The sequence below is a fragment of the Sphaerodactylus townsendi genome, linkage group LG14 (genome assembly GCF_021028975.2).
Source record: "Sphaerodactylus townsendi isolate TG3544 linkage group LG14, MPM_Stown_v2.3, whole genome shotgun sequence".
Taxonomy (NCBI): domain Eukaryota; kingdom Metazoa; phylum Chordata; class Lepidosauria; order Squamata; family Sphaerodactylidae; genus Sphaerodactylus; species Sphaerodactylus townsendi.
Genome location: NC_059438.1, coordinates 39,963,204 through 39,977,728, shown reverse-complemented (window position 1 = coordinate 39,977,728; position 14,525 = coordinate 39,963,204). Strand labels below are relative to the sequence as shown.

The following is a 14,525-nucleotide window of genomic DNA, read 5'->3' as shown; positions in this document are numbered from 1 at the left end:
GTGAAGGAGAAATCCACGTCATTTCATTGAGACGTGCAGACAGAAGCAGCAATCATTTATAGGCGAGTGGAGGGCAGACCTCGTGTGGAGGCAGGATGCAAGCTGGCCAGTGGGCTGCACTCACCAAAAGCGGCAGCAGAGGGGCTTGGAGAAGTGGGCATGTGATAAAAGCAAGAGGGCTGAGGAGGAGAAGGAACGAGGAGAGGGCTCCAAGAATGACGTTGATTTGTGGAGACGTGGCTACAGTATGCATTCTCGTGCAGAAGTGGATCCTACAGGGGAAAAGTAAAAAAAGTCCCGCCCATCAGCTGGCAGCAGCCAATCAGGATGACCCTGAGGCTGAGCAGCGTAGTGTGGAGAATCCTGGTGGCTTCTGGCTGATGATAGATCTCTGGGGTAGAAGCTGCAGTGGGGGACATGAACCCGCACTCAAAAGGTCCCGGTTTTTCCCACAGCGGTTTGACTCTACTCCCATTTTTTAAGTGGGGAAAGGACCCAGCATTAAAACCCTGAACAGTAAGCGGATACAGCCATCTTGTACTTACTTCATGATGAGAATGTAGATGAAGTACATCGTCACTAGAACTACTGACTCCCACCTGCAACCAAACCAGGAAGAAAAGAAAGCCAAGTTAGAGACAGGACTCCGTGGAACTGAGAGGGATTCTTTCCCAGATGACCGGGGCCCAGGGATTCCTATTCTCCTGAGGCTCAGACTGTGATTCAAGGGTCAGAGCCTAAAAACTACGGCATGGTGGCCGGCTAGAGTTGCTTCTGGAGCTCATTCTTATGGTGGCAGATTGAAGTTTGAGGGTTATCAGCAACCCACAGACCTCTTGTAAGACTTCTGTGCATGCTTCTTAGGGGGGGATCTGTCAGTTAAATGTATAATGCAGAGTATAATAGAGAGCAATAAAACCCCGGATAACAGTGTGTGTTTCTATCACGTTTGCTAGCTAAACAGGGAAACAAAACCTTCTATGCTACACTCACTATGTTGTTGCACAAGTCTCCGCACATGGCTGAAACAACACACACTGCTGACCAGAACAAAGAAACTGAGGCAACTTTTTATAACCTTAAGAACATAAGAACATAAGAACAAGCCAGCTGGATCAGACCAGAGTCCATCTAGTCCAGCTCTCTGCTACTCGCAGTGGCCCACCAGGTGCCTTTGGGAGCTCACCTGCAGGAGGGACTAGAATCATAGGTGTCAAACTCGTGGTCTCCTGATGTTATGGACTACAGTTCCCATCATCCCCTGCCAGCATGATGCTGACAGGGGATGATAGGCTGTAATCCACTAACCTCTGGAGAACGCTTGAGTTTGGCCTATATTACAAGTATACTTTGAATGTTTAGGGTATGCTTGGCCTCTAACTGTGACTGCACACAACCCCAGATACTATCGAGTGCAATTCCTAGTGGTTTACGGAACCACCACCCTTAATACTGCTATTTAGTGAAACATTACTACATCCTGTCTACTGGAATCACCAGGCCCCACCCTCAAAGTCTGGGATACTTGGGAACTGGCAATGCTATTACTGTCCCATGAGACAGGTGTATACATCCAGTTGCCTTATACCAGGAGTGGCCAACCTATGGTGCTCCAGATGTTCATGGACTATAATTCCCATCAGCCCCTGCCAGCCCCTGCCAATTGGCCATGCTGGCAGGGGCTGATATGATCCATAATTTATCTGGAAACCCTGCCACTAATAACAGATGAAGTAGAAGTGCTGCATATAATACTTTTATTCTTACTTATGAAGAGAGGCAGCTGAATGAGTTGCACTTGATTCATGGTGGCTTTAGTCAAGTGATTAATTCCTCGATGAATGGGTTATTCAGATATCCTAGGACAGTGGTGGCGAACCTTTGGCACTCCAGATGTTATTGACTACAATTCCCATCAGCCCCTGCCAATTGGTCATGCTGGCAGGGGCTGCTGCTGTAGTCCACTATCTGGAGTGTAAGGCCTGAATATCGAAGCCGAGAACAACTTAGCTGGATGCTGTAGAATAGGGGTGGCCAACCTATGGTGCTCCAGTTGTTCTTGGACTGCAATTCCCATCAGCCCCTGCCAGCATGGTCAATTGGGCTGATGGGAATTGTAATTCATGAACATTTGGAGCACCACAGATTGGCCACTCCTGCCTTATACTGAGTCAGATTTTTGGTTCACCACCATCTGTCTCGTCTTTTCTACTCCGCCTTATCGACAGTTGTCTCCAAGATCTCAGGTGGAGATATTTAACATCACTGGCTGCCTGATCTTTTCAACTGAAGACGATGAAGAATGAACATGGGACATTCTGCATGCAAAGAAGATGGTCTACCACTGAACTTCAGTCTATCCCAGCAGTTCTCAATCTGAGGGGTCGCGACCCCTTTGGGGGTCGAACGACCCTTTCACAGGGGTCGCCTAAGACTCTCTGCATCAGTGTTCTCCATCTGTAAAATGGATAAATATTAGGGTTGGGGGTCACCACAACATGAGGAACTGTATTAAAGAGTCACGGCATTTACTATATGAAGTGGGGGTTGGCACCTCTTTCGTCAGAAGAGAGGTCTAGTTTTGCCAGGTGTCTCAAGCCAGATCCAGATGCTGGGTGGAGCCTGATGGACAAGCGTGGTGGGCGGGAACGGAAGTCCTCAAGGGAAGCAGCAAATTGCTCCCTCTTGATCCTGGCCTCTCATTCCTGTCCCCGTGACCTTAGAAGGCAGCGAAGACCTTGAAACTTGAGGTCAGACTCTGGCAGCCCTCTGATGCCTCCTGCAAGCAGTTAATCCAAACGGAAGCATCAACGGAACAGCTTAGTGGGAATCGATGGGGAATGCATCCAAATCCAGTTAGTGCTGCTCACACAACCACCGTTCTAAGCTCACTACAGTTCCTGAATTGATATAAGCCCTCCATTATGGGCATTCTTCAATGCAATGCAATAAACTCGACTAAGGAATTAACGAGATGAGATGCAAGAGGCCCGTGATTGGATCTCTCAACTTTCATTAATTTTAAAAGCAACCGTGAGGGAAGGGGGAATCTGTGTCAGGGCTGAGGTGCATAAGCGGGGTGGGGGGTGGGGGGGGGGGGGAGTTAACCATTTGTCCCTCTGCAGTTGGTTAAACAGATACCCCCCCTTATGTTGCAATGACCAGCCCCCCAGGGCAAGGAACCCCCCAGTTTTCTCTCCCAGAAATCCCTTTCTTCTTTTTTTGCCACTGCTCTCTAAATGGGATTGGAGTACTACAGACCGTGGCACGAATTCCAAGGAGGGTTTCCACAGGCAGAAGTGGGAGAGGTTTCTGCCCATCTCCCCCCCTCCCCCCCCTGCAGCCCCCTTTTCCTCAGAAGCAGCATTTAAAGGGGCATTTTGCTGTTGCAGCGAGAAGGGGGAGTCAACGAAGTCATACTCCATTAAAATCCCTCCTGCCCGAGGAAATCTCTGTTGGAACAAAGTGAATTTCTTTGCAGAGACTGAAGGATGGGCAACGGTGACAGCCGTACCATTGCATGCTGGCAAACACCCTCGCTTTCCCCTGTCCCTCTGTCATCTCTACTTACACAGGGTTTCGCAGGTTGCTTCAAAAACCTGCCTGACTTGTTGAAGCAGAGATCCAGAGGGAAGTCAAAAGGTCTGGCAACAAGGGCTTGGACAGATTTATGGAGAAGTCGACTTATGGCTACCAATCTTGATCCTCTTTGATCTGAGATTGCAAATGCCTTAGCAGACCAGGTGTTCGGGAGCAGCAGCAGCAGAAGGCCATTGCTTTCACATCCTGCACGCGAGCTCCCAAAGGCAACTGGTGGGCCACTGCGAGTAGCAGAGAGCTGGACTAGATTATGTTCTTAAGGGCAACCCTGATCACAGATGCTGGCACTTTGTGCAGTTACAGCTCAAAAGACTTAGCACTGAGTTGCCATTTCCAGCGACGTCTCCGTGGCGACCGTAACACGCTGCCAGGATGTGAAACCCACAATAATAGAGTCTTTTTCATTTTGACAACTTTTCTTTTCTTTCTTTCTTTCAGCGCCGGCCTCTTAGAAGCACGCTTGATCACAAAGGGTCGCCCCGTTCACGTACGCCCAGAGCTTTCCACAGAGGTCTGTGTGGGTGTGTGGAACGAGCTGACCAGAAAGTGCTAGAAAAGCGTTCTTTTCCGCCTCTGCAAGGATTTATAAATGTCGCCCTCCTAATTAGGGGCCCCCCGTAGGGAAATAAATGGGACCCCAAACTGCTCTGACAGACCTTTTGTTTCCCGACAGCAACATGTATACTTACCAAGAAACTTTTTCATCATAAATAAACTGTGGAGAAAATGTAGGAAGATATATTATCATATCGGGCGGTCCATAAATCATCTCTCCCCCATCACACCTTGCTTCCTAGTACCGACTCCCCCCCCACCCTAGTATTTCACACATTTCACGGTTCCCTGCGTCTCTTTTTTCTTTTACACAACGCACAATGCACAGCTCCTTTTATCATAAGGAAGAGATTTTTTTCCCCCAGTAACAAATACAGAAATTTCCCTGAAAATAAGTAGCAAGAAAAGCTGGATGGAGAAGCAGACCTGTGAATCTGACATTCACTTTTAGCCAAAATACAGACTGGTGGTTGTGGGTTTTCCGGGCTGTGTGGCCGTGGTCTGGTAGGTCTTGTTCCTAAATACAGATTGGTGGTTGTGGGTTTTCCAGGCTGTGTGGCTGTGGTCTGGTAGGTCTTGTTCCCTCATACTAGACCTTTAGTAGTTGTGGAGTTTTCGGGCTGCGTGGCATTAGTCTGGTAGGTCTTGTTCCTAAATACAGACTGGTGGTTGTGGGTTTTCCGAGCTGTGTGGCCGTGGTCTGGTAGGTCTTGTTCCTAAATACAGACTAGTGGTTGTGGGTTTTCCAGGCTGTGTGGCCGTGGTCTGGTAGGTCTTGTTCCTAAATACAGACTGGTAGTTGTGGGTTTTCCGGGCTGTGTGGCCGTGGTCTGGTAGGTCTTGTTCCTAAATACAGACTGGTGGTTGTGGGTTTTCCAGGCTGTGTGGCCGTGGTCTGGTAGGTCTTGTTCCTAAATACAGACTGGTGGTTGTGGGTTTTCCAGGCTGCGTGGCCGTGGTCTGGTAGGTCTTGTTCCTAAATACAGACTGGTGGTTGTGGGTTTTCCAGGCTGCGTGGCTGTGGTCTGGTAGGTCTTGTTCCTAAATACAGACTGGTGGTTGTGGGTTTTCCGGGCTGCGTGGCCGTGGTCTGGTAGGTCTTGTTCCTAAATACAGACTGGTGGTTGTGGGTTTTCCGGGCTGTGTGGCCGTGGTCTGGTAGGTCTTGTTCCTAATGTTTCACCTGTATTTGTAGCTGGCTTCTTCAGAGGTGTATCACAGAGAGAAGTGTGCTACACACTACAGCCTTGGAGAAACAGAAATAGCTAGCTGCCCAGCTAATTGCCTAGGGCAGATGTAGCCACACACAGTTGGTAGCTGCTCTGTATTGGGTCTGTTGATATAGCCCCAATGGCAGGGGTTCTACAGGGTTCCAGGCAGAGAAGGAGGGACTTCCTTGGAGGCAGCAGCCTAGGTTCCTGCTTCAAAAGGAATTTCATTCACTCATGTAAACATGACTGAGTTTTGTTAGCTGAGATACTGCAAATGTTGCCAACTACCCCGACTTTCAATGCAGCAGTGTAGAGAGAGGTATGAGCTCTTGGGAGAAGTCATGTCAACTTGAGAGAGGAAGAGAGAAGAGAAGAAGAAGAAGAAGAAGAAGAAGAAGAAGAAGCAGAAGAAGAAGAAGCAGAAGAAGAAGAAGAAGAAGAAGAAGAAGAAGAAGAAAAACAAGAACAAGAAAAAGAAAAAGAAGAACAAGAACAAGAACAAGAACAAGAAGAAGAAGGAGGAGGAGGAGGAGGAGGAGTTTGGATTTATATAGTTTGGATTTATATCCCCCCTTTCTCTCCTGTAGGAGACTCAAAGGGGCTTACAATCTCCTTTCCTTCCCCTCTGTAAACACCCTGTAGTGGGTGGGAGCTGAGAGAGCTCCGGCTGTGACTAGCCCAAAGGTCACCCAGCTAGCGTGTGTGGCAGTGTACAGGCTAGTCAGCATACCCCAGATAAGCCTCCACAGCTCAGGCGGCAGAGCGGGGAATCAAACCCGGTTCCTCCAGATTAGATACACGAGCTCTTAACCTCCTACGCCACTGCTGTGGAAGAAAAGGAGAAAGAGATCGTGGACTGAGAAAAAGGTATACAGCTGATAAGGAACGAAAGCGCAGAGTGGGGGATTTGGATAGTGCAGGCAGCAGTGTGGGGTTTTCACTCGGGAAAAGCCACGTAGCGAGCAGTAGCAACCTTTAAAAGGCCCAGGACAGAAGCATGCCTCATGTATATGTTCCAAGCTCTCTGGACACAATCCGTCATATTCAGTGGCGTAGCGCCAAGGGGACAGGGGTGCAACGCACTAGGTGCGGTGTGGGGGCGTGGTATGGCAGGGCGCACGCATGCCCCGGGCGCAGTTGCCCCTCGCTATGACCCCGATCATATTATGGATTGCCAGTTGCATGCAGCACCACACGATTTTCTCCTTGCCCTGCTTCATTCCGAAGATTTCATAAACACAGATATTATTATCTAATTTTTGCTAAATGAACTTACTCCAGGGATTACTGTTTATGATTCCAAAGTTCTTTGCAGAAGTTGTAAAAGCTAGAAAGTAGACTACTGTGGGTTTTTATTTTGATCTTCTTTACTGTGTATCATTCAAATGCCAATAAAGGATGAAGAAGTCGTATGCCCCTTACTTCTTACAGTATACCTCATACTTTTCACATACGTTGCCACAGAGGTTGTCTGCTAATGCTTTTATGGAGTGGGTTTTTTCCTTTGTCCCCACAGTGGTCATTTTCCCTCTGCTTCCAGAGGGCTTTCTATATGTCTTGAATAAAAATCAGCACTAGCATATTGCAATACGAATATAACATTATACCAATATGTGTACAAGGTTCTCTGCATTTCCATCTTTCACTTCAAAACAAAATAAGTCTTCAACCCTTTTCATTGCAGATATATAAGGGGAAAGTCATCTCTGCAACAGCAGGTGCTATAGGGACACCGTGTCAGACAGGTGCTATAGCACTGATGGAGAACCTTTTGGAGACCGAGTGCCCAAGTTGCAACTCCAAACCCACTTATTTATCGCAAAGTGCCAACACAGCAATTTAACCTGAATACTGAGGTTTTAGTTTAGAAAAAACGGTTGGCTCCGAGGCGTGCGTTACTCAGGTGTAAGCTTGGTGGTAGTTGGTGGCTTTGCTTTGAAGCAACCGTGCAATTCTTCCAACGGGTGAATCACAACCCTAGGAGGGTTTACTCAGAAGCAAGCCCCATTGCCAGCAACCGAGCTTACTCCCAGGTAAAGGATCGCACTTTAGTTCTTCGCATGAAAATCAGTGGGGTTTAACAGCGCTTTACAGAGTTATTTATTTATTTATAATTAATTTTATATACCGCCCCTCCCCCGAAGGGCTCTGGGCGGTGAACAACACAATAAAACAACAATTACATTAAAACCCCATTAAAACAACAAATTAACAAAATTACATTATCTAAATTGCTTCCCCAAAACTAGGTCTTAGGTTTAATGCTAAAAATCAAGCCCAGCGGCCCAGGCCAGCCTAGATGTGTGTGTGTGTGTGTGTGTGGGGGGGGACTCTGTTTGCATGTGCCCACAGAGAGGGCTCTGAGTGCCACTTCTGGCACCCATGCCATAGGTTCACCACCACTGACCTAGATAGATAGATAGATAGATAGATAGATAGATAGATAGATAGATAGATAGATAGATAGATAGATAGATAGATAGATAGATAGATAGATAGATAGATAGATAGATAGATAGATAGATAGATAGATAGATAGATAGATAGATAGATAGATAGATAGATAGATAGATAGATAGATAGATGTGATCTGTAAGGAGAGACTGAGAGGGTGCCATAGGTTCGCCACCACTGTGCTATAGGGACACCGTGTCAGGCAGAAAGAACTCTGTTCTTCCTTGGTGTTCACTACCACCCCCTGAGCTAACAATCTGCAGAACATTACATGTTATAGGGCTGTGGTGGCAAACCTATGGCACTCCAGATGTTCATGGACTACAATTCTCATCAGCTGTGCTTCCTCACCGATGTACAATGTACTAGTTACAATGTAGGGAAGCATTCAAAAGTGCCAGCATGGTGTAGTGCAGTGGCGGCGAACCTATGGCACTCCAGATGTTCATGGACTACAATTCCCATCAGCCCCTGCCAGCATGGCCTCATCTCTGCCCAATTGGCCATGCTGGCAGGGGCTGATGGGAATTGTAGTCCATGAACATCTGGAGTGCCATAGGTTCGCCACCATTGGTGTAGTGGTTAAGAGCAGTGGCCTCTAATATGGAGAACTGGGTTTGATTCTCCACTCCTCCATATGAGTGGCAGACTCCTATCTGATGAATCACATTTGTTATGGGCCATCTCTCAGAACTCTCTCAGTTCCGACCACCTCACAAGGTGTCTGTTGTGGGGAGAGGAAGGGAAGGAGTTTGTAAGCCCCTTTCAGACTCCTTACAGGAGAGAAAGGTGGGGTAGAAACCCAAACTCGTCTTCTTTTTCGTGCATTCTGAAACGTCCAAGTCCCGAATCCTACTGCTTCATTCGGCGTCGATGCCTAGATCGGCCGCAGCACATCCGAGTCACCACTAGTCCGCGCTCACATTCTGTACTTCAACTTCCCTTTTCAGGGTTTTTTTCCCCCCTCGGCTGCTTCCACCAGGATGGCCACAAATGCTGTGTTGGGTAGATCTGCCCTGTCACCCGTGCTGCTCTTACAGTCGGGAAAACAAAACAAAAACAAAACGCCAACCATCTGCGCCGTCACTAGCTTCTCTGCCAGTTCTTGGCTCATCCCCCCAACTAAAGGCCTGAGTCATGCGTTTGTGCTACAGCAAGTTTTCAACGTGCCGGTGCCGTGTCAGGCAGAAAGAACTCTGTTCTTCCTTGGCGTTCGCTACCACCCCCTGAGCTAACAATCTGCAGAATATGTATTGAAGGCTTTCACGGCTGGAATCACTGGGGTGCTGTGTGGTTTCCGGGCTGCGTGGCCGTGTTCTAGCAGCATTCTCTCCTGACGTTTTGCCTGCATCTGCGGCTGGCATCTTCAGAGGATCTGATGGTAGTAAAGCAAGTGGGGTGTATATATATCATCATCATCAACAACAACCACCTTTTATTGGCATGAGTTTAAAATACAACAGAGAGGTTGAGGAGAATCAAGTTAAAATAGGTAGGTTCAGACATTTCCAGCAGTTAAAACAAGAAATAAATAAATAAACTAAAACCTGTGGCGAATCTGTTGTGCCAGCGCCAGGAATTTGGCAACGTCTAGGAATCTCTGAGGAGACTGATCACAAAGCAGATAGAAAGATTTGACCTTGTCTGATGAGTAGGCATAGTTCTCAGCATATGGGTCTATATATTGTCTTCTAGATTAAGCATATAGTTCGCAATCTAGGAGGATGTGCTTTCAATGGCTTTTTGTGAGCAGGGACACGTTCTTTGTTGGTATGGGATCTGGAGAAATCTGTGGCTCAGGACTGCTGAGGGTAGGACGTTCAGTCGGGCTAGCATTAAAGTACGTCAGAGGTACGGCGAAGATATATTGTAGAAATACCTTGGTAGCCCTTTACTGAAGGGGGGAAGGTAGGAGCCCTCCGGTAAAATGCCCTTCACGTGCTGAGTAGAAAGCAGTTGGTTTTCAGCGTCAAGTAGCCTTAGCGACAGAAGTTTGACTATTTGCGCTCCGAAGATGCCAACCACAGATGCAGGCGAAACGTCAGGAGAGAATGCTGCTAGAATACGGCCATAGAGCCAGGAAACCACACAGCACCCCAGAACAGTACTCTGTTGTGAAACGCCCACATTTTATTTACTCTACGAAGGGTCTTTCATAAGAAAGTTGCTGCAAACTTACCAAAATAAGTGCAACGACAGAGAAGGTATAGTAGACTGAATCCCTCATGAGACACCAGGACGAAAGAACAATGACCTAAAAAACAAACAAACCAGAAGTGAACGAGTGGGCCTGTTCCATGCCAAAATTCGTATCATCCCATGGCACAAAGGAGATCCACAAGGGAGATCTTGTCCTGACAGATGCATTGCCGGTGTAGAAGAACCATATTTCCACAGGTGCCACACTTTTTATTTTCTGAATAGTTTTCAAACTAGGGCCCCTTCCGCATGTGCAAAATAATGCGTTTTCAAACCACTTTCACAACTGTTTGCAAGTGGGTTTTGCTATTCCGCACAGCTTCACTGAAAGCAGTTTGAAAGTGCATTATTCTTGTATATCTTTCAACTGTTTTTCTTTTAATAACCAGAATGTTAGTATTCTTATGTTTGTGTATGATATGTAAAATTTAATAAACATTATTATAAAAAAAATTTTTTTTAAAAAAAGAAAGTGCATTATTCTGCATGTGCAGAATGTGCCTAGGTATTTATGAATAGGCTAACGTACACAAATTCTATTTTTTTAAATAGTTTATTTAAGTTTCAACATAAAATAAGAAGGGTAACAGTACATACAGAGTTATTAATCTCTGAGAACATGTAGCAAGAAAGTATACCATTGTCTATAATATTGAAGTTTGTTAATTATTCTTCATACTTCTTTATTGTCATTTTATCTCCATAGCCTTGAAGATTAAGTATTTTTGTTCCCTTATTAATATATACATTGTCTACTGTAATAACAATAAGAAATGGAAAATGAAATAATAAGTACTAGAGAAAGAAAAGGGAGAAAGAAAGAAGGAAGATTCTTTTAATCTTTACATATATATAGGAGGAGTAGTAGTTTGGATTTATATCCCCCCTTTCTCTCCTACAGGAGACTCAAAGGGGCTTACAATCTCCTTGCCCTTCCCCCCCTCACAACAAACACCCTGTGAGGTAGGTGGGGCTGAGAGAGCTCCAAGAAGCTGTGACTAGCCCAAGGTCACCCAGCTGGCGTGTGTGGGAGTGCACAGGCTAATCTGAATTCCCCAGAGAAGCCTCCACAGCTCAGGCGGCAGAGCTGGGAATCAAACCCGGTTACTCCAGATTAGATACACGAGCTCTTAACCTCCTACGCCACTGCTGCTCCCCAGGATGAATTTTGTCTTCACTTCTACATATGTACATATGTTACTGTGATGAGTAAAGAAGAGAATTAGAGAGTGAAAGACAAGAGAAAGAGTAGAATTGTGTAAGATAAGTCCCATCTATTCTATTATAGAAAAGGCTAGCCATGGTAGCGATGAGTCGCTTCCAGCCAATTGCCATGCACATAGGGATTGGGGGGCGGGGCTTATACAAAATGCGTAAAAACAACACCAACGAAACGGCAGGATGTGGTGGTTACTCGCTCCGTTGCATGCTCACCCCCAGGGGTATACCGCCTATGGGGTGGTAGACCTGGACGCCGACGCCTGCTCCAAGCGGCAGACCTGGATGCTGGCGTTGGCTCTGAGCAATAGACCTGGATGCTGGCGCGGGCTCCAGGGAGTAGACCTGGGCTCTGGGCACCTGCGGGGGAGAAATGTTTGTGTGTGTGTGTGGGGGCGGAAGTGTGTGTGTGTGTGTGCACGCGCACGTATGTGCTCCATTTTTTCTAGATAGGCCTCTGCTCACCCCTCTCCCTTACTGCTGAGTAGACAGATAACCTTTAATGGCATGCGTTACAGAGTGTAAGATAAAATACAGAGGTTTAAAGGATAAAACACAGAGCAAAAATTAAGATCGTTTATGACCATGCATAAAAACCTGGCCGTTTGCTCTAGAAGAGCCATTTGGACCTGTTTTCCACGGCCCCAAAGATCTACCGAGCTGGAGAGGTGGCTCTGCTCTAGTTCAGCCCCTCCACTCACCTTTCCTTTCAGCCCTGGGAGGCAGCTGTGCAGGGCAGGGAAACCCCCTCTGCCCGATGGAGTGGGCATCTGCCTGCTCCATGGGGCCAAGGGGGGATGGCTGCTGTGGGTATGGCAGAGGCGGGATGGTGGCTGCTCTGGAGGGACATGTCCATGCTACCCTCCGACCTCCATGGGGCGTAGGGCAGAGTGGGCGTGCCCCTCCAGCCCTACGCTGGAAGGAGAGGTGAGTGGAGGGGATGCGAAAAGGGGCGCCCTCACGCACAGAGCCGCCTCCGGTTCGGCCCCTCCACTCACCTTTCCTTCCGGCGCTGCTCTGGAGGGCTGGAGGGACGCGCCCACGCTACCCTCCGACCTCCAGGCCATGTGGAGCCGCAGTATAAGGCTGAAAGAGCTGCATGCGGCTCTGGAGCCGAGGGTTGCAGACCCCTGCTCTAGAGCACAGGTGTCAAACTCGCAGCCCTCCAGATGTTATGGACTACAGTTCCCATCATCCCCTGCTGGGAACATAACATTCCCCTGTTATGGGAACTGCAGCCCATAACATCTGGAGGGCCGCGAGTTTGACACCTGTGCTCTAGAGCATCCCTGGATTTGTTGTTTAACAGATAAACAGTCTTCTGAGGCCTGTCCAGCACTCTAAGCCCATCACTAAAGTGGAGAGAAACTTCATTCTGGGCCCTTTATGAAGGGGGCAATAATACAGGACATGATGTACAGTTTCTGCAGTTTTCAACGTGCAGATGCAAAAATGTTCACTATGGGGTGTATTGGAACCTCTTCCATCCCTCAAAGCGGAAGGAAGCACCCTGCATCTGGCCAAAATGCTGGCACGTTTTTCCCTTCCAAGAAACTCTACTTCTGAATAATTACACTCTGTAGCTTTTGCAGTTGCCTGCGGAGGAGCATGGGCAGGCGTTGGCCACTCCCTGTTAACTGAGGCATGCTAACTTGATGTGTGGCAATACAGGTGTCCAGGGAGAGCAGCAGTTGTCTAGGACAGGGGTCTGCAACCCGTGGCTCTCCAGATGTTCATGGACTACAATTTTAGGAATATTGCTCTTGAGCATTGAATGTACTTTGCTTGAACTAAAGAGGAGTGGTGTCGAAGCAGGTCATGAAAGGGAGCTCAGAATTCAAATGCTGAGAGTATAGATTGAATATATCAAGGTGGGGCTGGGACTGTAGATCACTGCACCCAAATTCAGACCTGGGCTCTGTATTCTACCTGCGAGGTCACTTTGAGGTTTGTTGGGAAGCTGGAATTGGATCCAGTTCTGCACTATTGATTGGTCCATATTCCACAACCAATACTTTTTGTTGCCCGTAGAGGATTCTTAAGCTTATGCACATACAGACTCAGGCAGTTTGATATCGTCCCAATCCCAGCCTCATACTGTACAGTTCCCTGTTCAAGTTCTAGAGTCCTTGATAATATGGATCTAGGCAGAATTCAGCATATGATGATGTGTGTGCGTGCGAGAGAGAGGCAAATAGTTTCGCTGAGCATCACCCTCTTTTGCTGTATAGTGTTAGAACCCTCGTGAATGTGGGCCACAAACTTAGGTGCATGGAGACTCATTCATCATCATCATCATCATCATCATCATCATCATCATCATCATCATCATCATCATCATCATCATCATTTGTTTAATTTAATTTAATATTCATGCAACACATGTTCACCACATGTGGGTCTAACCCCGTGGTGGCGAACCTTTGGCACTCCAGAAGTTATGGACTACAATTCCCATCTGCCCCTGCCAGCATGGCCAATTGGCCACGGTGGCAGGGGCTGATGGGAATTGTAGTACATGAACATCTGGAGAGCCGCAGATTGCAGACCCCTGAATTCTGGCCTATCATATCCAGGAGGAAGGGCAGTTTGCTCTCAGTGATGCTTATTTTCCACGAGTGCCTCGTAACGCAAAGAGATGACCCCCTACTTGCAGTGCGAAGTGGTACAGTCCATTTTACCAGTCATCATTTTGCTATCACATTTCTTCCCCTGCTGCTGTCTGTGCAGATGACACTTTGTCTATGTAAAAGATAAGTTCTCTCTGTGTGTGGCTGGCATCTAGGTCATTCCAATCACCGGCACAACGCTGACCCTTTGTAAAAATCCTGCCTCTGGCTATAATCCCCTGTGAAGTGAACTTGACCATGGATGCTAGCCCGCGGTTTCTCTGAAAACACTGTGGAGTGTACGACTGCATTCATCATCTCTTTTGCTTGGGAAAAAATCACCCTCTGCACAATATCTCCGACCACACCAGAGGTTAGATGGTTCAGCATGTGTCGTAGACCAAAAAAACCCCACAACCAGACCCAAAGTCATTTACATAGGTAGAGTCGCATACGAACAATTATCTTAACAGAGGTCAAGAGCTGGGCCAATTGGAATTACTTTTGGTCAGCAATCTGAGTGACTTATAGTTGGTAACATCAAAGCTTAAAAGATTAAGATGCATGCAAACGAAAAGGCAGGAAAAAAAAGCGGCATCAAAAATGCATCCCCACCATTTCAATACACAAATGCTACCTTCCTTCATGCTTATAAAGAGGGGAGAGAATTTTAGTAGTT

The 14,525-nt window shown here is 47.2% G+C and overlaps 1 protein-coding gene across 1 annotated transcript in view; it reads right to left on the bottom strand.

Annotated features, from left to right (window-relative positions):
- The window catches only part of SLC24A3 (solute carrier family 24 member 3), a 59,656-nt gene that overhangs the window by 39,573 nt on the left and 5,558 nt on the right, over positions 1–14,525 (bottom strand). Inside the window, exons 3-7 of the mRNA XM_048515370.1 lie at positions 11,939–12,011; positions 11,454–11,597; positions 10,000–10,074; positions 4,290–4,315; positions 546–599 (exon numbers count right to left, since the gene is read on the bottom strand). Coding sequence (XP_048371327.1) covers positions 546–599; positions 4,290–4,315; positions 10,000–10,074; positions 11,454–11,597; positions 11,939–12,011 — 372 coding nt within the window. The remainder of the gene's footprint in view (positions 1–545; positions 600–4,289; positions 4,316–9,999; positions 10,075–11,453; positions 11,598–11,938; positions 12,012–14,525) is intronic.